Source organism: Thermobia domestica, chromosome 6 (genome assembly GCF_964235325.1).
Source record: "Thermobia domestica chromosome 6, izTheDome1.hap1.1, whole genome shotgun sequence".
Classification (NCBI taxonomy): Eukaryota; Metazoa; Arthropoda; class Insecta; order Zygentoma; family Lepismatidae; genus Thermobia; species Thermobia domestica.
Window position 1 is genome coordinate 241,187,500 of NC_137459.1, and position 27,554 is coordinate 241,215,053.

The 27,554-nt window shown below is 37.3% G+C and overlaps 1 protein-coding gene across 2 annotated transcripts in view; it reads right to left on the reverse strand.

The window, feature by feature from the left end:
- Positions 1-27,554, reverse strand: part of LOC145688442 (uncharacterized) — a 187,710-nt gene that overhangs the window by 142,959 nt on the left and 17,197 nt on the right. For both annotated transcript variants that reach the window (XM_081762676.1, XM_081762675.1), the window contains exon 2: positions 9,153-9,200. In XM_081762676.1, coding sequence (XP_081618802.1) covers positions 9,153-9,183 — 31 coding nt within the window. In that variant the 5' untranslated portion in view covers positions 9,184-9,200. The remainder of the gene's footprint in view (positions 1-9,152; positions 9,201-27,554) is intronic.

The window sequence follows — 27,554 nt, forward strand, 5'->3', positions numbered from 1 at the left end:
CCGTATCTCAATCGTTTCAAAAATTAATTTCTAATTTCTCAGTTACTATGTCGATCAACGGTTCACTTTCAAGGTATTCTTTTTTAATGTTTTTCACATGTTCACATCGATTCTGCCATTCAGTTACAGATAAAGGTTCCATGTATTCTTTCGATAGATCTGGAACATTTGCCATAATGAAAGTTATGTTTTCCTTTCCAACGAAATCTTTCAGGGACGCCCATTAACTGAATGGGCTTCAGGTCGGCATGATAGGGCGGTAGACGGAGAACGGAATGGCCATGTTCAGCAAGAGTATCTATATTGTATGTTTTGAAGTTCGGTTTGTGGTATTTAGTAATCTCATATAGTTCAGATTTGCACAAACGCTCCTGGTGAGCTATTGTTCTTTTGCAGCCAATTTATCATTTCTCATTTAAGGGAAGAAGACGTAGGCGGATGATCGATTGAACATTGTGATAGGGGGCATTGTCCAAAATTAAAAAAAAAAAAAAAAAAAAAAAACTGTAAATTGGAAGTAAGTTTTTCAATTACCCATTTTTTCAAAATTTCATGAGTTTATGTCATCATGATGATCACTAGATTTATTTCCCGATTTGAACATAATCAATGTGTTTGGCACGAAGCCGTCTTCATTTCCTGCATGTATTAGAATTAGTCGTTGGCCTTTTGACACCGGTGTCTTTAAGCCAGTAGTTTCCCCGTCTGTTTAAGATGCTTGTTTCGTTATTGAGGAATAAAAATTTGTCTCGTCCACATACACCACAGGACGGCCTCGTTGTCGGTTTTGTTGCAGAACTCTTAAAATATTTCATTCTGAGAATACGAATTCCACTCTTTTCAGTTAGCAGCCTTCTATTGTTTTCTGTCTTCTTCCATCGAAATTCTAGTTTGTGCAAAATCTTTCTCACACACCAAACACTATCCTTGAAATTTATTCTTTTCTTTCGAACTTCTAAAATACCATTCACAATAGGCCTCTCTTTTTGTGTCAAATGAAAGTCTCGAACAACGTGACGGACTACACATTTATCGAAATAATCTATATCACTTCTCAATTGCTTGTCCTGTCTCTTTTGCCTTGGTATATAGAATCCGGTATGAGCACTCACTCCCTTCCCTCACAATTCGTTGCACACTACTCAATGACACTCGTCAGGATTTCGAAACTCTTATTAATGTCTACTTTTCTAATGTTGAATTCCCAGTTTCGCGTTTAAAAAATTGGTATACGTTATATATTACTTTTCGTGTTTGATTATGAATTATCTTTCTTCCACCTAGTCTGCTGGTGTTTTGGGTTTCACCCTTTTCGGCCTCCATTGGGTGTTGTCCACCACACAGTAGCTCTTAACGCACATAAACAAATTGTTATAGACCACAGCAGATCTCTCCTACAATGTAAAACCACTAGTATTGTGCTGTACAATTTCAAAAACTGATGCACTTGTGATGATACATGTACGAATAGAACTTCATTGAACGGAGCGCAAGGGTCACCAACGAATGCAGAACTGATTTTTGGTTCCCAGATGCCTTTTCCTAAAGAAAGCACCACACCTTACATATGATGGTGCCCTTGTCAGCAGTGAGGGAAGTAATACTTCCAGGAAAATTCCACTGACTTTTTGTTTGTTTCTGCTTTCTTTGTGCTTCAGGTCCAGCGAAGTTTCAGCATTCGACGAATTAACGAAAAATTAGCAGAATTAATTTGTTCCTTACCAGTGACAACGGTTACACGAAGTGCCCTTTCAAAACGTTATTTCAAACGAAATGCTTATCAGAATAGCACCAACTAGTACAATGATTATTGAATAGTAATCAGCAAGCATGAGTTCCCGTTAGCCTAAAGTTACCATATAAACATTATCGAATGTAGGGCATTCTTTGAGAAAGAATCTGACGTTTCATAGAACAGCAAGGCTTCTTTCTAAATTTTGAAACTGCTTTTTTTTTCCTACCTTATAATTGTTTGGAAGACATTAAAGCTGTCCCGTTGTAAACAGCAAAAACGTTTTTATAGAATCGTTGTTCAGGCTTTCTTCACTTCTAGAACAGGAGGATGCCGAATGTCGAGACGAGAAATTTCTCGTATGATCTCGACTTCGAAGTGGGAAGTACATTTTAAAATTGGAGACGACGAAAAACATGCAACAATTCTTGTCTCGTTTTTAAGAAGAAACCAGGAACTTCTCGGGTTTCGTAGGCAACACTAGTTCATTCAAGTTTTAGATCTCAAACACTGTTTTAGTATTAACAGTGTTAGTATTTATAAAACTGTAAATAAGTAAAGTGATTTATGAAAATAATGAAGAGCATTTGTCACTGTTTAAAGACGTGCAAGTCATTACACAAAATACTCTAATAATAAATATGATCTCAATGTATTATAACACACTCTTCGTAGACCTCTCGTGATCCGAAAGGATTCTTATAACTTCTAGATAAAATTAAGAAAAAATGGAGGAATAGATTTATACATAAATTTACGAAACGAGACTAGCAAATTTCCGAGGCGAGACGAGAAAAGCTTTCCGAGAATCGAGACATGGCGAGAAAACATTTATCTCTCGTCTCGCGGGAAACATTAGGGATCGCCACTTGGGTATTATGCTATTCACGTCACATTAGTTTGTCTGTTCATTATGTCTCGTTTTACATATAAAATTAAAAGCGAACACAATCTTCACTTTAACGAAGTGTAAGATTCTCTCGTTATACACACAACAAACACACTTTAAGGTTACTGTTCCCTCCCCCTTCTCCGAGTACTTAGCCTTTTCGCCACCAGATGCTCACTTTTTCATTTAGCAATCACTGCTGGCACCTCTACTGGGAAGAACTGAAAGATCGTAGCGCTCAGTTTGAATGTGTCCAGGATATCAACACTTGAAGTGGGCGGGGAGAGGAATCCAAGTTTTCTTTTCTTTTCTTTTTTTTTCGTGCTCCTGCAGTCAGTCAAGAGTCTATTTTTACAAGCCGTGTTGTTCAGCCGCAGGACAAAACCTCAACCATTGACGGGTAACATAAATCTTTTCTTTTTGCAGGTACGAATAAAGTTTTTGTACGAAAAACGGGAATTAGGTTGCAGAGAACGTCATTCACATCGCGTTGACAAATTTTCTTTCGTCCGTTTATCACATGAAGCTCTGTTTTTTCTATTATTACCAGAATATGAGATAAAAAAAAAATCTAAATGGTTCTTTGTATACAAAAACAAACAAACAATACTAATATCTTCTTACATATCAGTATTATATGAATTTTTTTCTGAAGTGTATGATGCATGAAAAATGGACACATTTTGTCTTTTCTATTTGTCGCTATCCTTCTGAGTAGAGAGAATGCTATGGCGCAACTAAAGGGCCTGCAGGGCCCGCAACATTGAGAGCCCCAGAACAGAAAGAGGCCCATTTCAGTTTCAAAGTTAAACTTTATAATGTTAGGATGTTAAAAATTATGTGATGTTCCAACTATATCTCATTTTTACCTGTGAAGACGGTAACACCTGATCGATAATTTAGTAAATTAAACGCCAACAAAATTTATACTGACCAGCGAAAACATTATGACCACTCACTACTTTTTGAACGAAATCATCGGGCTGAGAAAAGAGCTACGAGGCATAACACAACCGCGTGCCAAACGTGACAAGAATCTCACTCGATTAGTCAGTATAGTGCTTGTGCCTTGAATGGGGAAGGACGACGATATATCAGGGTGACTAAATGGCTGGGAGCTTCATTTCGGAAACAGCGCAACTTCTCGAGTTTTCGCGATCTGCCGTGCTTAGTGTATTTCAAAGGTGGGAAAAGGACAGTGAAACCAGCATCAAACTAAACAACAAAAAGTGAGGCGACCATACCTCATTAAAAATGTCGGATGTCGTAGACTCTCGAGGTTGGTACAGCAGAATAGGCGAAAACTATAGCACAATATAATAATAATAATAATAATAATAATAATAATAATAATAATAATAATAATAATAATAATAATAATAATAATAATAATAATAATAATAATGTGCATTTTTTTGCATATGAGCAAGTAGTGACTCACTAGATAGCAGGGTTGGCAAAAGCAATAGTTTTTATTGAAAAAAAAACCTGCTATAGCTTTACTTAAACAATCAAGCTCCTTTTTTATAGCAGAATGCTGAACATAGTTTCAGTGCACGTGATACCAGATTCAATCCAGTGTTTAAGAGACACCTCCTGAAAGCAATGGTTCAGGAAGGATTGTGATACTACAACCTCTGACAATAAAGTTCGATGAATGATCCCGTAAATAGGAAGTAGATACAATATGAATTAAACTTACCTTACTGTCTGTCGAAGTAGACCCCTTCCACAGCTATGCACGGCTGTACATGTCCTGGGAACTTTTTGAGAAGTCTTCTTTCGGAATGGTGCTCAGGAGCCGTGTCACATTTCGTTGGATGTCTGGAATATCGTCAAATCTCTTTCCTTTCAACGCGAGTTTGAGGCGTGGGAACAGGAAGAAGTCTGAAGGATTCAGATCTGGCGAGTGTGGTGGATGGTCAATTTGCAACACCCTCTTTTGGCCAGGAATTATCTAACGACATTGGCTGTGGGAAGGCGAGTATTGTCGTGAACCATGAAACCATGTCGTTGTTTTGAGTACTGGGGTCGTACCCTTTGTACACGTTTCATGAAACGTCTCAAAATTTCAACGTACGTAGCAGCATTCAATGTTGTTCCCTCAGGTAGAAATTCCTTGTGGATTATGCCATTACTGTCGAAAAAGGTGATTAGCATCGTTTTTTGATGCGTGATTTTTCTGCTTTGACCTTTTTCCGACGAGGTTATGCAGGAAAACGCCATTCCATGCTTTGGTGTTTTGTTTCCGGATCGTACCTCACACACCAGGATTCATCCTCAGCGACAATACAGTTCAAGGAATTTGGATTTTCATCCGCCACAGCGATAAAATCCTGAGGTAAGAACATGTGCTTGCTTTTAATCATCAATCAAGTATTGTGGCACGAGTCGACAACATGTTTTCCTTTTTCTTAAGTCGTTGGTGAGGATAAGTCTCGTAGATTGACGGCTATGTTCAATTCCTCAGCAATCATTCGCACAGTTAATCGGCGATCGTTCATGATTAATGTCCTCACCTTTTTAATGTTTTCGTCTGTGCGAGAGCTTGACGGCCTTCCGCTACGGGCGTTATCAGAAACACTATCCCGCCTTCTCGAAAACGGCCGAACCACTCGTAAACATACTCAAGGCTCATAGTGGTCTAGTCTCTTATAAATAGTTGAAAAGTGACTAAAAGCACACGAAAAAGTGACTCATCATACCATTTTCCTTTGTCAATTTCTTCATCAACTCTCTCTTTGTTTGTTGTTTTATCTTTTCTTCTTTACTTCTTTTTGAGCTTCCTCCTTTCTTAGGTGTTCTGTGTTGGCGCAGAACGTTGCGCATATCATGGACCGAAAGGAAAAGGAATGAAGACGTACTAAACGAAGTTAATGAAGGACAACAGATCATCAAGATAATAGTAAAAAGAAGAAACAGCATGCTGGGCCATCTTATTCGACACTCCGATTGGACCATTGTGCTGATAGAGGGAAAGGCAGAAGGAAAACCAGAAGATGAAAACCAAGGATAAAATATCTCGATGTAGTTACGAAGAAGAGGTCTTATCAAAGTAGAAAACAGCTCTCCCAAGCGAGAGAAAAGCTTTAAAATGTCCATGTTGCCCACCAACCTATGGTTGAGGTGAACAAGAAGAAGTATGCTTTGTAGTTACGGTAAGCAGACTTAACAGATGTAAGAAGCTTCTGAGTAAGTGGAACCAGTTCTGGCCTATTTCCGAATTCCTTCATTCCAGACATTGTATGTAACTTAGCATTGAGAGCTCTCCCAAGCGCTTAAGCATCCCACCTTGAGAGCTTAAGCATCCACCAACCATCCACTGTGCTTTAGAAAGAATAAAAGCTGAAGTGAGAATAAAGCTGACTGTTTCACATGTGGCATCAAGTATTGAAGCTTTCAGAAGAGTTATGAGTAACAAGTTTCTGCCTTTTTCCATTTATTTTTATATTTTTTCTTAGAAAAATGACAATGCAAAACATAAATCACACGAAAAAGTTACTTTACCTCCCAAAAAGTGACTCGCTATGAGCCCTGCACACTTCAAGGACAGAGCTTGATCTTCATAAATCTGTACCAGCATATCATGGGTTTCTTTCGGTGTCTTGCCAAGCTTAAAACAAAACTTCAAACTGAACCTTTGTTTGTTCATTTTACTGTTATCAGTTTGGAACCGGACACTAACACTCACTTGGTATAACGCGTCTTACACAGAGCACAGGTGGATCCACAATGGCGGCACCTGTCCCTACTCGTGTGCAGTGTTTCGTTGCGCCAGTGTTGCCAGGTCGAGCACAGCGACTTCATTCACCGAACTTTATTGTTAGGAGTTGATTGAATTGATGATGATTTCAAGGTCCGGGAAAGATATTCCTATCCTTTAGTGGTAAGATAACCAGAATAAAAACAGGTAAAAGAATAATGGTATGAGAATAGGAATTAATACCACTAAATGAGCGTCACGTAAAACTGGGTACTAAAAAGAACAAGCAGAGCACAATATAAGACAGAAAGAATTTAGATTGAAAGAAGCGTGCTGTTCATGTTTCGTCACTGTTGCCAAAATCCAAATTGAAAGCCGGTTTATATTTATGAATAAAGAATTATTTTTAATTTCTCGTTTCTTTTTTGTTTTTCCTGAACCTATTACATTAACCTGTTTTTTAGTGTATGTTGCTTTATGTAAAGTGACAATCCCACATACCCTCTTCATGTGACTTTTTGATTGTCGGTAATCAGTAAATCTAAAAAAAGGAAGCCAGTTATCAGATTCACGATCGATAGTGTACTTCAACCTGGGATGCTGATTATTGAACTGTTAAAGTATTTGTATTTCAATTTGAAACCCATTACTTTTCCCAGAATGACTGTCTAGTCATCCGATACTGTTAAACATTGTTTTAAATCAGATAGAAACGTCTATTTTGCAACAGGATAGATTTAAGTATGTTAGATATTATATATACGCCGATGACGTTTTACTAATTTTACGTGATGAAAATACACTTTTACAAATATTTAATATTTGTAAATGTGCAATCTGCAGATTCACAATAGTCAGATTACTTGGCTACAACTTCTATTGTTCTGACGGGGCGCGGTGGCTCAGTCGTAGAGCGTTCACCTCCGGTGCTTGGGGTCCCTGGTTCGATCCCAGCTCGCGCCGTGTAGACTTTGTGGTAGACAAACACCGTGCTCGTGGATTTTCTCAGGGTTCTCCCGTTTCCTCCCATTTTCTTCATTCCACCATTTCATTCATTTCTCATAATCACCGTCTCCTTTAGCCTAACCGGCATAACCGTGGGACGTAAAACTTACAATTTCATTTCATTTTCTATTATTCTGGTTTCAAACAACTTGTAAGAAGTTGCATGAGCATATCTGTTTTTCAAAGCAAGCTATTCCTGACAATATTGACCTGTGAATAGGAGAAAATTACAGTTAACTTTTCGTATAAACTATAACGAATGATGAATACCTGCAGTATATTTTTACTATTATATGCTTATTATTGTATGAAATAATAATATGAGATAATATAACGTCTTTCATTTCTTTAGACTTGTTATTTTCACAGTTATTTCAGAACCTGTAAGACGTGCATCCTTATGAGCCACAAAATAAAATTAACGGTTTCTATTAAGCACTAGTAGGAGCATATAAACCGAAACTCTCCCTTTTTCCCCTTTTGAGGAATCAGACCTTAGAAAAGTTCTAAAACTTGCAAATTTTCGGAGAAAGAAAGTGATTTACATGGCATGGTTTATTACCTATATCTACACATTGCTCCTGCAACTGGTCCAAAATTTTTAATACAGTACAACCCTACTAAGTAGGAATAACTACGGTTTCTTTCAAATCTTTTCAAGAATTTTTGTAAAATTGTTCAACAGGGTGTCTATTAAAATTCCAAAATGAAATTTCGTGACCTCTTCTTTATCAAGTCATAAAATTTTCTAACATTTCCAAGAGCGAATTTGGGTGCGAATTAGGCCGAATTTTCATCCACGCGATACAAACGTATTTTGCTTGCAATTTGATAGCGTCTAAAGCCGACCATAGACATTTTTGGTGGTGATTTTTTGACGTTTTATAGAACTTTTTTTCAATCTGTACTTACATTTGCAGAGTTAAAAAAATCGTGACCCAAAAACTGAATTTCGTGACTCTTTCGTGACTTTCATGACCGTTTTCTGATTTCGTGACTTTTTCGTGACCGATAGACACCCTGTTCAAGATAAAGAACTGCCTAACTTCTCTGGTTTACCTCTAATTACTAAAGACCTCTAATTTACTCATTAAAATCCTTCTAGAAATAGTTGTGCAGCCAACCGTGCCCTGTTGTTTCAAGTTCGTTTGATTTTACAGTTTTTCAAAATTTACAAACTTCGTAACTTCCATTGCTACATTTGAGATCTTTAAAATTCCACTTTTCACGATATTATCCCACTTTTTCTATATTTTCTGAAAGGCTTGAATCTCTGTTTTGAGATAGTAAAAAATACAACTTTCTATTTTACATAGTAACCATGCAGCAGCCTGTTTTCTACACGATTAAACGCCCTTACTTTCGCTTCAAAGACGAGTTTAAATCCAAGATCGTGGCAGATGAAAAAGGATAGTATCTTTGAGTTGACAGCTGACATTTAACAGCTGATTTTCATGCATAACAGTATTAACTATTAATTATGTATTATTACTCAAAAACTATCATTATTTTCTGCTTCCCCGCCACTTTTTGGCAATTTATTAGTACTTCTGAACGCATTTGATATATCTGCAACACACTTGTTTTCTGTGGTTAACAGTTCTAAATTATTGTTTAGAATGATTCCCTTCGGAATTCCACAATTTCCATTCTCATCAGATACTTCGGCTGCTACATAATCACTACCAGCCTCTATACTTTGTGCACCTCTGTTTAACCATCCACTACCTACAATGAATAATAGAAATTCTATTTTATCTTCAGAATTCCAACCAGAAGCACAATTATCAGCATTAGTACTAATATTTTAGTTTGTAACTCACTTTGTGGAGAATCTTTCACGCTGGGTTCCATTCTGCGAAGACATCAACCTGAAAATGAAAGCAGGCATAACAAGGAAAATACAGTTAATAGCAAGCCACGATTTTGCTGAAATTATACTTTCTATAACATACATAAGGTGTCTTCCATTTCAATTCAGGCAGAGCATGTACCATCACCATCTCAGATATTGTTGAAACTTTTTTTAAAGCAACTAGACATGTTTTTAAGAGACCCATATTTTTTGTTTTGTCGAAAAAAAAATTCCCGCCAAGTAATGGGCCATCAAAGACGGGGAGTACAATTTATGATTTGTAGAAGACATGGAAAATAGTCAATTTCGGAGCCTCACCATTCGGCTATGGAGACAGGTAGAGTTATAATTCTTGTTGTGATATGTACATAGGGATATAAATAAACTATATTTTATTATAGTTTGGTTTGCGCATGCGTATCTGTTTGTACATAAATCTCGTTAAAAAACTGTGCCACTTTCTGTTTTCGTATCGTACATTGCTGCTTTAACTGTAAGAATTGTAATTCATGACTACATCAAGAAAATCCAAAGAGAATTGCTACCGAAAAGCACCGTATAAAATTTCAAGATAGAAATTCTATTTTACTTCATGTGGACTTCGCTGAAAACTGGACTGTTATTCTGCAAAGTGAAATTCAGAGTTATCACCGAAATATGAAACAACTGACAGTTTTGTTGTAATAAACGACGATAAAACACACGATTCGGCTCATGTACTCATAGCCATAGACAAGATTCTAAAAATACTCGAAGAAAAGCGAAAATATATTTTATAGAAAAAGGTTTGAATACTTGAAAATAAGTGTCTACAATTTCCCAAACCGTGTCAGTGATTTCTGATGGTGCTGCATCCCTCTTTAAAAATCGCTTTCAGATGTTCGAGATGCAGACAGGTCCGATAAAGCAGTGGTTTTCCAGTGAAACCGGCCATGCAAGAGTCTCTGCGACAGTATTGAGGGGGGAGGTGTAAAGAATGTGGCAACGCGGCATAACCTTAAGCAAAAACAGATACACAGTATTAAAACCACAGAAAAAAAATGAAATGAAATTAAGTTTTACGTCCCACGCGTATGCCAGTTAGGCTAAAGAAGACGGTGATTATGAGAAATGAATGAAATGGTGGAATGCAGAAAGTGGCAGGAAACGGGATAACCCAGAGAAAACCCATGAGCACGGTGTTTGTCCACCACAAAGCCCACACGGCGCGAGCTGGGATCGAACCAGGGACCCCAAGCACCGGAGGTGAACGCTCTACCACTGAGCCACCGCGCCCCCACTAAAACCGCAGAAGAATTCGTGAGTATAGTGCAAGTACAAAATCCGGGTATTACTCTCGTTTTGTTGCCTGGAACTGAATTTGACGACTTCCGGAAGAAAAAAAGGGAAAGTATGCGACCGGTAACTGGTATTCAACGAAGTAGTCTTTGGCTTTCGGAAAATGGCAAAGTTTTTATGGCAGTAACGGGTCACCATGAACTAACTTCATGCTTCCCCCAAAATCGAACTTCTGCAATTCAAAGTGTAGATTTAAGAAATCTGCAAAAAGGAACTTTTGTTACATACATATATGTACGATAACCAGTGGCGCGTAGCAGAAATATTAATAAATCATGAATTACCTGAAGTTGAAGTGCTGTTTATGCTTCCACATGGACGTTCAGCATTTGTGACTATCGACAATGTGCTACGCAGGGGTGGACCCAGGACGGACTTCTGGAAGGGGGAGGGGGTAATACTGCTACTTAGAGGTACTTTTAAGAGCTCCAAACTCTGAGATCGGTTTTATTTACATATAAAATAAAAAAGTTTCTTCCCCCTAGATCCACTCCTGAACGAGTTGTGAGTGAGCCAACACCTATTGGAGCACCTGCACGGTTACATGCTATTAGCGAAGAAGACACCAACCAAGCAAATGATTGGTCCATGTAAAAAAAATAATAATAAAAATCAGTGAAATTTTGTTTCCGAAGACCATTTTTAAGTAAGTGACTTGAAATTTGTGCGTTTCGTAATCGTAATTTTTACTTCAGATTATTTCGGTTTAAGAAAACGGAGGAGTAGGGGGAGGTTCATTTTACTATTTCAGAGAGCCTTCTTGATCAAAATAATAATAATAATAAATAAAAAAAACAGTCAAGAAAGTTTTATTCTTCATTTAATGAATGTGAACCACAAACATCATCAAATCATTGCACTTTTATTGTTCCCAGTGTTGCTAACTGTGACATCAAACTTAACGAAACTTTGCTAACTTTAAAAGGCTGCAGTTAATTCATGAACCATTGGTCGAGAATGGTATTTGGTGTGTTTATTATTCATGTAAAGTTGAACCATCTGACAAAATTTCAGAATTTTAAAAGATGGTGTTTTCGAGAAAATGGCGCCCAAAAATGGCGATTTTTGAAAATTTTACAATTTCTCGAATTTTTTGCGACAAAACGGTTGCACACAGAAGCGATACAATTTTTCTTTTTCGGAAAGCGGGTAGCGAGGTCTTACCAACCGCGAAAACAGAATTTTAAAATTCGAACCGGAAGTGCTCGAAAAAAAATTCGCAAACTTCGACTTTTCAGATAAATTGACGTTCATTTGTTAATTTATGTACAAAAAGATACGCATGCACAAACCAAACTATAATAAAATATAGTTTATTTATATCCCTATGTACATACCACAACAAGAATTACAACTCTATCTGTCTCCATAGCCGAATGGTGAGGCTCCGAAGTTGACCATTTTCCATGTCTTCTACAATTCATAAATTGTACTCCCCGTCTTTGATGGCCCATTACTTGGCGGGAATTTTTTTTTTCGACAAAACAAAAAATATGGGTCTCTTAAAAAGATGTCTAGTTGCTATAAAAAAAAAAAGTTTCAACAATATCTGAGATGGTGATGGTACAATTTTATATTTTTTTTGCCTGAATTGAAATGGAAGGCACCATAAGCTAGTGCTGAAACAAATATTTTACAATAAACAAATATTATAAAAAACATATTGTCTTTTAGGACATACTATCTAATCTAGGAAAAATAGACAATTATCTGATACAAGGACCCTGTTTTCGAAGTGAAGTTGACCCATAGAATCATTTTAATAATAATAATAATAATAATAATAATAATAATAATAATAATAATAATAATAATAATAATAATAATAAAAATAAATTTGACACATACAACAGATATTTAAAATAAAGTACATGAAAAGTGTAAATGGATGTTTAAAACTGATTTTCTGTTCTTTTTCTTTTTTTACTTTACATAATTTAATATTTACAAAAATTAACGTGTTTCAACACAGTTGCAGAAGCTCACTATGAGGAGGAACAACTATAAAGGCGTCAGCTATTTATAAATTCTCACCAATTCTGTGATTATTAATATATCACAGTATGACTGAAAAATAATATCTCAGCAGGACATGTGATAATTACTTTATAATTATTATTATTATTATTATTGAATTAGCCAAGCAGTCTTTTTCCTTCGCAAGAGTTTCTCAACTGTTCTTCTGTTTCATTGATGTATTGACCTTATAAGTACAGTATGTCGTCCAGTTGTATAAATGTTCAGTGCTGTCCTTTATATTAGAGAAGAAACACCTCATCTAGTTCCTTTCCATCTGATAAGGTGCCAAAACCGATGACATGCTGCCACGTTGGATAGCAATAACTATGCATTGAATTAGGAAATATGTTGAACGGAAATCTCCAGTAACGATAGAAATGCGTCTGCCTACCTCTCTAATAAAATCAAGGTTTGTAAACCCCCAAGCACCACTAGTCTCGATGGCAATTGAAGCAAAAATAAGTTTATCAAGGAGGTGGTTGTATTTCTTTTACTTTTCTACCTCTCTACGACTAGCAACAGCTCCAGCATTCGTAACAACTAAAGAGAGACTTGAATGGACAAATGTATCCATACTAGTGATTTGCCTCTCATCCAAGGAACTGATGTAATGTCATCGGGTCGTTTACCATCTGAACGACAACAGCCTGCGGGTTCACGTATGAAAAGAATTCCAGGTGTGGTATGGGCTCGTAAAATGATATCATTAACAAAGGAGTGTCTCCCCATATGCTCTTCATGCATGAAAGGCCATGCAGGTCACGTTAGTTAATTTGATCCCCGCAAGCTGGACAGCGATGTGGTTCACAAACAGCTGAACCTAATCTTAAGGCGAAAGCGATTCGAAATGCTTCATTAGTCATATGAAGACCTAATGGTAAGGAGGGTATTGCATTCAACCAGGCCCCAGCATGGATGGGTGAGGCAGCAAGAATCCTGGCATTATCCTCTGGAACAATAACTAACTGTAAGAGAAGTTCATACAAATGTGCTCCTGTTGGTGTATGTCAAGATGCCTGAGAACCTCTTTCGTTAATTTCTGGAAGATCTGTATCTGTTAATTTTTTCCATTTGCTAGAGCCTTCTTGAACTATACAATCTGGGTCCAGGTGGTAACCTTGCGGAAGGAGAGCCTCGACTAAACGAAGAGATCCGTGATAGGACGCTAAAAAGATAGGAATCACCATACCCCCGGATCGTCGAATACCAAGACCCCCTAATCCTACAGGAAAGGATGCTTGAATCCAAGATTCGTCGCCTAAGGAGCAGTTCAAAATTGACTCCAGACCCATTATAAGGATAAGATATCTCTCCAGTAGTGCAGTCTCATTCCAAGATGGAAAGCATCGCAAAAGGTAGTTTAAACGAGGGATTGACAAAGGGGCAGGTAGAAGAAAAAAAGCTGCATGGGCAGAAATCGAGGCAAGACGAGACAAAAAATATTCTAACTTCGATATTTTGTTTAACAGGGCATTGGTAAATGCTTCCTTTGTGAGAGCGGCGCCTAGAAGACAAGCATCCTGGTTACTTAGGAGATGTATTCCTATGGCAGTTTCGTCAAATTTTCTAAATAATAGGTCGAGTGTTAATTGATTTCACTATGGAATGAATGGTTATAGCAAAAAAGCTGGGCATACGGGATCGCCTTGTTGTACTCCTCTCTGGAATTAAATAGTGTCTTGGCTTAAGAATAGATCACTGGGTTGAGCGTAACATTGGTAAACATATGGAAAGATTGAAGCAAATTCATTCAACACTGTAGTGAGCATGGAGTCCCGGTGAAGCTCGTTAAATGAGTTGCGAAAATCCAGAATTAAGATAGCCTTACGAGCACTGAGAGTTGAGGAAAAATAATCCCGGGTTGCATGTACAGCCTCGGCCCTATTGGGAATACAAACATTAAGTTGATGGGGAGACAAAAAGTTCTTAAAAGGTTCTCGTGTTCTGAAGCATATAATTTTTGCTGATATTCTGCGCCAAACATTCCCAACGGCGCTGCGATAGGTATAATTCCACCACATTTCTTTTTAAGAACAGTAAGTTTGGGTCCGGAAAACAATGGGCGATCTTCCACGGGTAGTTTTCCTGAAACAATGAAATTGAACAGATCGCATAATGATTTTAAGAGCTTTTCTTTCGATTCAAGTACTTGATAGGATAGGAGATCTAAGAGAATCGAAGGGCGAAGACAATCGAGACCTTCCGCGCTGCCAGATGGAAAGGAATTAATAGCAATTTTAACTTCGTTAACCGTAACTCCTTGACAGCTGTTTCGGTCATCAGGGAGATTCGGTAAATTAAATTCACCGGGTGGGCTGGATGCTTCTCCAACACATATATCGGGGGCTGCAACAGTATCATCTGACATTAGTATAGACGGACTGCTCCACGGATGTCACCATCTGCAAGTTTGTTTTCTACAATCTTAAGATTGGAAACATTTTGTTTTCGAAGAGATTTCCTGATCTTTGTTGGATGCCAGGTTAAGGCGTCAATACCTATTGACGAACTCTTTGTTTTACTCAGGAGGTAAGATTTTTTACATTTTCTAATCTTTGAGGAGCAGTTAGCCCACTAATGGAAATAGAAACAGGTTGATCCCATCTTTTTTCGTCATTTGAAATAGTTACTTGAAGTAGCACCTCGGCAAGTGCATCAGCCACTGCAGCTCGAGCACCTCGAGGGACACGCCTAAAATGTACGTCGAAGACTAACGATATTAATGTTTTGCCCAAGTTAGACAACGTCAAATCCTGTGTGCCTTTATTGCGCTTAAAGATCTTAATATTTGTAGTTTTATTATCGATATGACAACAATCTTCCTCCACATTTATGACCTGATGCTTTTTACCTATGTGTATAGCTAATCCTCTGGAATTCGGTTAAACTGGTGAAAGGAGTTAAACCGGCTGATATTTATTGCTGGATGTTGGTCGAATACGGTGGAGACTGTGTGTTCGACAAGTGAGTGATAAAGTGAAGTGCCCGTTTTCGTGGAGGCCGGGAGAGTTTGAATGATGACCCGAGACCAGGCCAGGCAAACACGGTAATCACGGCCGAACTCAACAAGGTGAACAACCTGGTGATAAGTGATCGGCGTGTCACAATGCGAATGTTGACAGTGATGGTGGAAGGCAGCGTTAGAACAATGTGGACAATTGTGCACGACAGGTTGGGTTACCGGAAGGTGTGCGCGCAGTGGGTTCCGAAACTCAGCGAACGGCAAAAGAAACCGTATGGGCCTATCACTGCAACATCTGTTTCGGTGAGCATTCCTGGAGCGGATCGTCGCCGGTGACGAGAGCTAGTGCCATAATTTCGAGCCAGAGACAAAGCGAGACAGCATGCAATGGAAGCATGCGTCGTCACCTCCCCCTCCAAATTTCAAAGCTGTGCCCTCAAGTAGGCAAGGTGATGCTCACAGTCTTTTTCGATGTCTGACGTCTGATACTTTTCGAATTCCTCGAGTACAGGAAGCCATTATCAGTGACGTTCCACAGAAAAACCATTAGCATTAGGTGTACTGTGAGACACTCTGTGCCCTACGCAAGTCAATCAAGAGCAAATGTTGCCTGGGCTACTCACGGAGGGAGTGGTTTCCCGTTAACTCGTCCACACATCTCCCAGACCACACAAAGTGCACTGGACAAGTTGTTCAAGTGGGGGCAGAATGAGCATCCGCCCTACAGCCTGGACTTGTTGCTCTGCGACTTCCATTTGTGTTGTACGCTAAAACTAAAACTGAAATTGAAGCGCTTCAACTCGGACGACGAACTGAAGAACTGGCTGCTATCACAGTCACAGGAATTCCGGGAACAGGGAATCGTTCGGCTCGTGAAACAGCGAGATAGTTGTGCTTAGGTCTGTCTGTCTGTCTCTTTCTCTCTCTCTCGCTGTTGAACAGGACGTAAAACTCAAACAATCAATCAATCTTTCCGAGTATGTAGAGATGCACACACTGTTTTATTTTCATGGATTTAATATCCCCGGTAACGGAGACTGTAACCTGCTTATAAGTAACCATAAACTTCATTTGAATATTACTAGAGATCTTACGTAATAAAAGTTGACAGATAGGTGCCATGTTAATTGTTTGCATCTTGTTGCTTACACATGTATGTGGCGGATGATTTGTGCATGGGGAGAGATTTTTATTATGGCGAAATATTTAAAGCGGTAAGTAGTTCGTTGTAATATAAAGTAGAATATAAAGAACTAGCATCAATTACCCGGTTCGCTGGGTTAAATTTGAAAAAAATAGTAATATGTTCCGTTAGTCAGTCACTTTTTACTGTTACTAAAGCACTCTGATATCGGTTATTTTTGATATTTTTTTATATTCTCTCCCCTATGTTGCCGGCCTGAATTTAGGTTTACACGGTATCGGAAGTGTCACTATTCAACACACCGACCCCGAAATCTATGGATTCTACACAGATGTTCGGGCCGCGGTGGCTCAATGGTAGAGCGTTCACCTCTGGTGCTTGGGGTCCCGGATTCGATCCCAGTCCCCGCCAAGTAAACTTTTTGGTGGACAAACACCCAGTGCGTGGGTTCTCCCGCTTCCTCCTACTTCATTCCACCATTTCATTCATCACCGTCTTCTTTAGCCTAACCGGCATATCCGTGGGACGTAAAACTCAAAGATTTCATTTCATTTTTTTCTACACAGATGTTGGTCATTTTTGATTTATATATATATATATATCCATCCTTCCTCTAGTTGCGGTGAATTTGGATTTAAACGGGATCAGAAGCGTCACCGCTGTTCATCTTACCGACCCCGAAAACTGTGAATTCGATACTAATATTAGTCATTTTTTTCACTTTTATGTATTTCCCCCTTCCCAAGTTACGGGACGGAGTTTGGACGTAAACGGGATCGGAAGTGTCATTGTTCAACTCAGCGACCCCGAAAACTATGAATTCGACACCAATATTCGTCATTTTCGATCATTTTTATATACATCTCCCCCTTCCCTCCCTCAAACTACGGGGCTGAATTTGGATTTAAACAGCATCGGAAGTGTCACTGTTCATCTCAGCGACCCCGAAAAGTATAGAATTCGACATTAATACAGGTCATTTTTGATCATTTTTAAATGTCTATCCCCCTCCCGTCAAAGTGATATGACAAAAACCATCTCAAGTCCGAACCTCATCTATGTTGAAAATTTGATTGAGATCGATTGGGTGGTTCACGAGTTATTAAGTCACAAACCGTGTCACTTTTATTTTTATTTATATTGATTTTTGTAGATCTGCCCCTTCTCCTCCTCCCCTACGTTGCTTCGTCAAAGTGAAATGATAAAAAAAAAAACATCCGTCACAAATTTCAAGTATGTTAAAAATTTGAACGAGATTTGTCGTTTGGTTCAAGAGTTATTTAGCTTTATTTTTATTTATTATTATTATTATTTTTTTTTTTCTTTTTGTAACTCTCCCTTCTCCACCTTCCCTAAGTTCACCGTCAAAGTGAAATGACAAGAAACATCCCAGGCTTGAACCTCATCTGTGTTAAAAATTTGATCGAAATCGGTCGAGTGGTTCAAGAGATTAGGAGGCACAAACACAGTCACTTTCAATTTTATAATATAGATTACTTTTGGCAGAAATAAATGTTAAATGATAATTCGTGTTGTCAGATGAAATAATATAGCTTAATTAAATTTAATTTTTAATTCGAGACTTCACTAATTACTTGGAGTGACCCTGTATAGTATGTGTATATAGCCACTGAAATGAGTTTAGCAATGCATTAATGACAGCAGAATACTCCAGAAGTACTATTTACGTACAGCAAGTACGAGGATGCTCTTGGCAAGAAGTAAATTGCTTCTGATATTCAGACAATTCTTGTAGGAAAAAAATCTATTTGTTCTATACAAGAAACTTGATTTCGCTGTTACGTAACGTTGAAAATTCAAGACAAGAAAATGTGAGTTAATTAAATATAAGATATAGTTATGCTTATTTATGTGCTTGAAGGCGTGTACATTAGGACTAGTTGAGCAATATTAAACAGTTATAAATTGAAAATTCTACTCTGGCTAAATAACAATAAATAAGTGTTTTGAGGAAATATGTTCGATCATATAATAGAGTAGTCCTATTGTAACGTAGATTAGGGTAAACTAGCATAGCATAGAGTAGCTTAGAATGGACATGAGAAATATAGCGTAAAGTAACGAAGAAAATTAGCGTACAATAAGGTAGCATCCACGGATAGCAAATGTTGGAGTAGAATAGCATAGAACAATGAAGAGTGAAGTAGCGTAGACAATGAAATAGCAGAGTACTATGGGGTAAAACAGCAGCGTATCAATGCGCATTGTGGTTAAAAGAAGCGTAGCGTACAACATAGTAGTGTTCAGTGGTATAGGGTAAAGTAATGGAGTACAATAGAGTTGCATACTAAACTATAGAGTGGAGAAGTGTACATTAGTGTAGAATAAAGTGGTGTAGTGTAAGTTATAACATAAAGTAGATTAGTATTGATTAGGTTAGATTATGTTAGGTTTCGTTTGTTCAAGATTAGTAGTCTAAGGTATGTCGTAAGCATAAATTATTTGTTAAATATTTCTCTATTTTCTTTGTGAACCAATACATAGCTGTTATTTCACAGAAGTCCAAAGAGTAATGGCATAACATAAAATGTAGGGTAGGATAATATAGGACAGGGTTGGCTGGTTTAACCCTTATCCGGGCAAGACATTTTTGTAACGTAAACGGGCAACCGGGGCCTGTGAGGCCCAGTATACATTTTAAGTGCAGAATACACAAAATCAATGCCTATTGTCACTTACTGTTTAGACTAGTCTAGAATGTACCGGTATATATTTTTGTCAAGTAGCGAAACTTCGTGTCACGCTTTTGTAAGCCGCCAAGCAGAATAGCAAATCCGGTCCAGACATTTTTGTAACGTAAACGGGCAACCGGGGCCTGTCAGGCCCAGTATATATTTTAAGTGCAGAACACTCAAAATTCAATGTCTGTTGCCGCATACTGTTCCGACTAAAGGTTACAATAGTCACGTGTTCAATATATAATTATGTGACAATTTGATCTAATATTTGACAGGAATTTCACTAAAGTTATACGGGGCCTCCTAGGCCCCGGTTGCCCGGTTACGTCAGGAAAAGATTTTCAAATTAAAAAAAAAAAAAAGCCATTAGCTTTACCAACTCGATATGTTCATGATTTTAACTTCGACGAAAGATAGAAGAATTCAGTATTTTATGTCTTCGAAATATGTATGGTTATTGAGAAATTTTAGAAAAATGAAGCTACTGGGCCTGGGAGGCCCCGGTTGACCGGATAAGGGTTAAACCAGCTGCTTTAATTAAAAAACACGGAAAGTGCATTAAATCGTGTGAACTGTATGTTGACGTTTCCACGTATGAAACCATCTGCATTAGTTTTATATCTCCTTTTCACCTTTTAATGAAGGCGTCCCATATTCAATTTTCGGTCGAAGCATAACCGTTCTCTCAAGTGTAAACCAAGTAGCGGTTCGAATGACACTTTAATCGAATCTTCTCCTTGATAACCTCGGTATTACATAAGGATTTTAAGCCTGAAGATACGAAACGAAAACAAATTATATATATCTGCTTGCCTGAATGCCTGTTGTTTTATAAAGAAGCCAAGGTTGCTGAAATATATTGATAGAAATTGGCAAATTCTATCGACTGCCTACGTAGTTCCCCACATTAGCTTGGGCTAAACTTTGAGTTTTAATTTTATTAAATGATATGTACTCCCATGCGCAAAAAAAATTGCGCGTATACTGTAACTGAAGATTTTTCGTATTTATTCCATTTTCCTTACGTTTATAGGTAAAATTCAGTTATTAGTGTGTGGAGATAATAGAAAGCAATCCATCTAAGGAGATATTTCCAAAAAATATAATAAAATAATAAAAATATAAGCAAAAAACAAAATTATGCTCGGTTTTGTGTATACTGGCAACGATGATTTCTAGGGATTTTTTCAGTAGCAGAGCATGATTGCGGAGGGAATTCAGTAGGAGAGTCGAGGAGTTGGATCAAGGATCAAGGATAGTGGACTAAAATGTTGCATTTATTGGTTAAAACCTAGTGTGTAGATTGCCTGCGAAATATAAATTAGCTTCTGTAACTAAGATGTACGAAAATATAGAATTAAACAGAAAAACTCTTATCTTAAGGTTCGAAGCGATACGGACCATGGTTATGAAGATTATATCTTTTAAAAAAAAGAACCAACATCACGTAACCTCAGTGGTTAGGTGGATAGAGTGACGGACTTGTAGTTATTTCATTATTTTGACACCACATCGAATCCCATCCCATCCCTTTTTTTTTTTTTTTTTTTTTTTTTTTTTTTTTTTTTTTTTACAAAACATTATAATTTTCATGTTAATAAGAACCGAAGCAATATAATAAGGACAACTTACTGATATTTTGCTGTAATGACGTATTTATCCAGGATTAGAGAACTATTGTTAATAGCTATTGTTTTCTGTTCATGCTGTTGTATAGCTTCTCTCATCCTGTTTTCTTGGGGAAAGAACAATTTTGTCTCCAACAAAGTGTGAAGGATATATACGGACAGAAAAAGACATCTTAGTACCAAAAGTGATTTATCGTGATGAAATGGACTAGTTTGCCATTATTATTTTTAAAAAAATTATTGAAGTTGGCTTTTCTTTAGGTTTTACCTAAAAAAAATATTTTTTCTTTATAAGACTATACTTTATGAGGCAAGGTGTGTGATCATACCCACAAATTTAGCTAGGGAGTGAAAGATAATTGTTTATACAAACATTTTACAGGTTTAGGTGCGTGAAACACCAATACACCATGGTCTCGCTTATCCGACCATCCTTTGTTCCACATACCGTATGATCCGATATATCATTGCAAATAGCACCAATCGGCAAGAAGAACTGCAAGTTGTGGTCTTAATCTATTTTTCATGCTCTGGAGTCTATTGCCTAGCGCGCCCTCTACATGCCCTTGACTCATACGTCTATCATTCAGTGCAGACACGTATCCAGGTTTTCTATTCGGAGTGGGCCCAACACGTATGATTCTAATTACGTATAATTACGTCCTCGTAAGCACGTAATTCTAATGTTTTAAAAATATCAATAATAATAATAATAATAATAATAATAATGCAACAGTTCTGTACTCCTCTTAAACTTTTTCCTACTTTTCATTTATAAACCGCATTTACTTTACATTTATTTTGTAAACTGCATTATAGCACAAACAAAATGAAACATATTTTCGAGAAAAATGTAACTAAAGAAAACTGTCTGCTACGTATATCGCATAACAAAAATAGCAAGAAGACATTGAGTGTATCGTTCTAATATATTAAAGTTAAAAACAGAACGGAAAAGAAATGTTAATCCTATTTAAAACTGTTCTTTAATTCCACCTGGTATAATGGCATTATGGTATGTTCTTAGAATTATAACAAGACAACAGCACATTGCCCAAAGTTTGGACACTGACTACTAGTAAATTGATATAAAAGAACCTAAAAAGGGTTTAAAAAAAAGTTTATTAAAAAGTGCTTGAGTTTCGGAGAGTGACAGCCCTCAGGCCCTCACGCTGGATACGTCCCTGATTCAGTGCAGTGCAGTTATTTGTTATAAAACATTATTATTAGATGCGTAATATGTAAAATTATATCATAAGTTTTACTTTTAATAGGTCTTTTCTTAACACATCCATATTATCCAGCGTTCTGACTGCCTGTTTATGTCGGATAAGCGAAACTACTGTATTTCCAAAGCTAGCATATACATGAACTAGAATTGTATCATCCTAGAACTGACAATAGTGTGAAATGCTTATATTAAAAGGATGGAATAAAAAAAGCGTAAGTACTGTTTTGGTAGCGTGAGAACAAATTAAAAACAATTGAATATATTTCCTAGGTATCAGATTATCATCTTATTGTGTCGATGTGTATTCTTTTTTAACATTGTTTTAAGTCATACCATTCGCAATATTCCTAAGGAAATCGAAAGAAAAACTCCCATGTGCCTCTATGGTAAAGCGGCTTAAGTGCATGGTCCGAAACCGATTCCCACGTTAAGGTATAGATAAAGTTCCTGTACTTCAAAAATGCAAATCCGGGACGCTACTAAATTACGAGAATCTTTGAAATGCTTAAAATTGAAAGAAGTGTTGAATACTAATTTACTTTCCTCCATTAGATAGAGTTATTCAAGTATTACGTTATCACATTTTTATTCATTTCACTAGACCTTCCAAGGACGCCAATTTCTCTGTAAATTTGGGGGGGGGGGCATTCAAATGCAGAAGATATATATATATGAGGATTTTAAGACAAATTACCCTCAAATTATGCCAAATATTGTATATTCATAAATACAAAGGTGGCCTACATGAGCTTTGGGCGGGCCCGGCCCCCCAGGATCGGCGCCCTTGCCTTCTTCCTAGTTAAAAAAAACGTATGCAGATGATTTACTCCCTCCCCCTGGTAAGCAAAATTGTTTTTTTTTTTTTTTTCTCAAGATCTGTTGTGTTTCGTGAAATAACAGCGGGAATTTCCTGATTACTTAACCATCTAAATGAATGTTTTCACTTAGAGCCATCCCGTCGATTCGCGTTGCCTAGGACTAAAATAAATTAAGGGTCAATAATGAAGATGAGACTTCCATATCAAACATGAAGAGACATGTGGATCGAAGATCTTTCTTTGTTCCAACTTTGATTTTTTTCAAATCCATGATGGGAAATTATATTATGAGTACAATTTTCGAAATTAATAGTATACAATCGTAAAAATATCTTACAAAACGATGGTTTATTGTAAAATACTTTGACTCAAAGAATGAATTACAAGTAATAAACTTGTTACTTTTCCTGAAGAGTCTAAGTCTTGAATGAGACGGAAACTCTCGAGCGTAGTGCTTGGAACGATTGCCTCACTTGTTCTACCTTCCCGTGCCGCAGCCTTGATTCGACATGATCCTAAACGTATTATTCAGAAGTCGAAGTCGGAAGATGTTTCCCATTTTTCCAAAACACTCTTGGTCGATTACAATCTGCCTCACTCGTGAGGGGAAAATCCCATGCCGTAAGCGTCGGTGGACCACCGATAGGCAACTAGTGACATGTCCCCAAAAATTGGCGGTCCCGCAGCCAAAAATTGGTAACACTTCCGTTTTGAAAATTATACCACCACCGGCAGAGAAGCGACGGGACGCCAACGAACCACAAAATTATTCCCCTAAAATACGTTAAATCGCCTATATGCGTAATTTCTTTGCATCAAGGTGTCTAAAAACATTTTTTAAAAAATAAAACAAAAGTGCCGTGAGCTGGGCGTGAACCATCAACCTTAGGGTTACTAGTTGCGTAATCTTCCGAACTCGCCACGGAAGCGACTATGAAGACACAGCTTGTAGAGTGATAAATCGTTGAAGTCTTTTTAATATTTCTAATCAGAGTGCTCCTTTAACCGTGTATATTTGAAGATAACTGTTTGGAATCAGATCAAATGCACTCGTCATGTAATTTTATAACAAAATGGCAAGCGTCTATTTACTTTTTTCATAGTTCTCCCATATTCACTTGCTAGTGATCGGCGACAGTTGCCAACTAAATTCATACAATTATACACACCCATCTCAAGATTTTTCACTTCATGATGTAAAGGCAGGAGTTACTCTTGACCCCCGGAGTTCAAGTATTCTCCTTATAATAACAATTCGTCAGCGAAAAATAATATATAATAATAACCGCATGTACATGACTGGTGATAGTTCATGTTGGCCCCTTTACGATTTTCCGTGACAAATCAAACGAACGCGGACCAAAATGAAGTCCTCGTTCTTACGTGGTGGTAACTTCAATACCCCCCCCCTTTTTTTTTTTTTTTTTTTTTTTTTTTTTTTTTTAAATAATGCTTAGATCTGCCTCTTCAGTTTCGGCATCTGAAGACTTTAACCGAAACGGGCTATCATCATCGCATTTTGTTTTTCTTTAGCCTTTTTCAACATCCTTTATTTGCAATAATTGAAAAGAAGACAGGGAACAAGGAAAACGGTGGGAAGGACGAGACCACAAAACTCAACATCCAACAACAATGAACAACAAATAAAACCAAAAAAAAAAATTTAAAAACAAAAAGAAAAACGAAAAGAAAAACAAAAGGATTTGAGCTATCTAATCAATATTAACTAACTAAACAAGAATTAAATTACTATCTAATTTTATTATCGTATTACGTAACAAATTTGATTGCTATCTAGCTACTACCTAAATTGTCATATATAGTAAGTTGACAATTGTTTAATATTTCCAAAACATACATTTTCTATTTTCGTCTTATTGATTTTAAGAGTTTATTAAATAACACGAAAAATTCCTGTTATCACACTCTGATAACTTCGGTGTCTGCTTACTGCTGACTGCTGATACTCTTCCTAATCTTGGTTTCCCACCTAAATGATTTTCACCTGTATGTGCGTTCCTCTCCTGTGTCACGGTTTCCCCTGTGTGGTTAATAATCACTATATACACATCACTTCACTAAACACTACACTACACATAACTTCACTAACACACCACTTTTCTATAATGCATTTAAGTGTCATATCGATAAAGTTGGTTCACTGATTGTTTAAAAATTTTGATTATGGCTGTATTTGTTGATGTAGCTGTATTATTCATTGATCTCGGTTCATCCTACACATCAGAAACGGACCGTGAGTATCGACATGAAGCCCAGGACACACTCGGAGCACTTAGTGCGGGCCCTGGTCAGTTGTGTCCCGCCGCCGTGTACCCACGGACCGAAAGTCGCACGCTATCGTAACCAAATCGCGAAGCGGCTTCGAGATGATGCTCTATTTCCGAGTCTTCATGTCAAAATTGGGATATTTTTATATGATTGTTTCTATTACATATTAGTGTATATTTATTCCCACGGCTCTAGATTTAACACTCATTCCGTCACCATCGCATCACACATACGCTCCAAGAGCATCCGGAGTTCCTTACCAGTCAAAGACCGAGAATGCTCTAGGCACTCACACACCATCACTCAACCTCCTTCCTGGGGGCGCGGAGATCCAGCGCTTCCAGAAGTTTCCTTCGGTCTAGGAGGGAGGAATCCTCATTCATTCTGTTTTCCATATTTTATGTTCATTTAGTTTGTGTTTTCTCTGTAAAATGTTTTCTGCATAGTTCTGAGTATTCCTCTGCTACATGTGCCAGGATTCTATAATCCTCTCCATCTTCTAAGATAGCTTTTATATCTTTCTGTCTAATTTGGTCACGAATTCGCAAGTACTCCTCCAGGAACGGGCACCACAGAACATTGTGTTCAGGTGTCCCTTGTTCTCCACATTCACAGCTATCATGTTCTTTTTTGTTGATTCTATAAAGATGGGTTGGAAAGGGACCATGTCCTGTTAGGAAATGAATTAGTCCTTTGTTGGGATTGAAGTAATTCCATTTGAGTCGCCTTCCAACGTCTGGAATAAACGTGAATAATCTTCTTGATGTTTTGTCTACTTGCCAGTCCTGTATCCATTTTTGTTGAATTTGTCTTTCTATTTCATCGAGTTTTTGTGCTTTGGTCCCTAAAAGTTCTTTCGTCTTATTTAAATTTCCTTTTTTATAGCAATATGTTGCCGCTCTCTGGATTACTGTTAAATACATTGGTTTGAAACCCATCAAAATACACAACGCGCTGTGCGGTGTCGTGCTGAAGGCACCAATGAGCCGAATTAAAAGGTTTCTTTGTGGGCGATTTATTTTTGCTTTTAAGGAGTTATTCTCTAATAATCAATGTGCCCATACGCTGGAAGCATAGTTCATCGAGGCGCTTAGGATTACCTCCTGATAAGTCTTAATTAATTTTCTCGGTAGCCTATAATTTGTTTGAGCCAATGAAATGAGTTTATTAGTTACTTTATGACCCTTTTGAGTAACATAATTAATATGCTCTCCAAAATTCAGTTTATCGTCTATCATAATCCCTAAATATTTAAATACTGATACCCTCTCGATCTTACTGTTGCCTATTTTAATTATTGGTCCTCTTAATAATTTACTTCCAAAAATCATGTATTCCGTTTTCCTCTCAGAGATTTTTAGCTTAGACTTTCCACACCAATCAAGTAATTCGTTTATAATTCGTGCTGATTTTCTTTCCAATTCTATTCTAGAGTTTGCTGAGATTATTACAGCCAAATCATCAACAAAAGCAATTACTCGTTCAGTTTCCTCTAATTGGTTTAGTCTTTCTAAACACGGCTGGTATTCCAAATCCCACATCAATGGTCCTAAGATCGATCCTTGCGGACATCCCTTTTGTGCAGTAACTTTGATATTTCCCAGGTTTTCATGGATGATGATCTGTCTATTCAAGAAGTAATCCCTAACTATATTTACTAAATATTGTGATAAATTTAGCTCTTTTAACCTTTCAATGAGAGATGGTGTCCATAAATTATCAAACGCTCCCTCTGTGTCAAAAAACAGGGCCAGTGCATATTTTCTTTCCATGCTACTTTCCTTAACTTGATACACAAATGCATTTAAGGCATCTTCCGTAGATTTGCCCTTTCTGAAACCATATTGTAAACTATCATCTTCGATATTTCTATGCTTTCGTCGAATTCTATTTGCTATTATCCTTTCTAATAATTTTGAGATGTTTCTCAAAAGGCAGATTGGACGGTAAGAACTCACTTCTGTTAAATCTTTATCCTGACTTTTTAACAAAATTAGCAATTTCGATTCTTTCCACAACGAGGGAAATATCTGCTTCTTAAGTAGGGTGTTGAACAATTTTGTTAGATATGGAGTCCAAATATCCTTTTTATTTTTGTAGATCTCATTTACTATACCATCCAATCCTGGAGCTTTTTTAGTTTTTAGTTTCTTAATTATTGTTTCAACTTCCTTGTTGTCCGTTAGTTCGATATCTTCCTCTGCTGTCAATGCGATGGGTTGCAAATATTTTCTTCCCGATA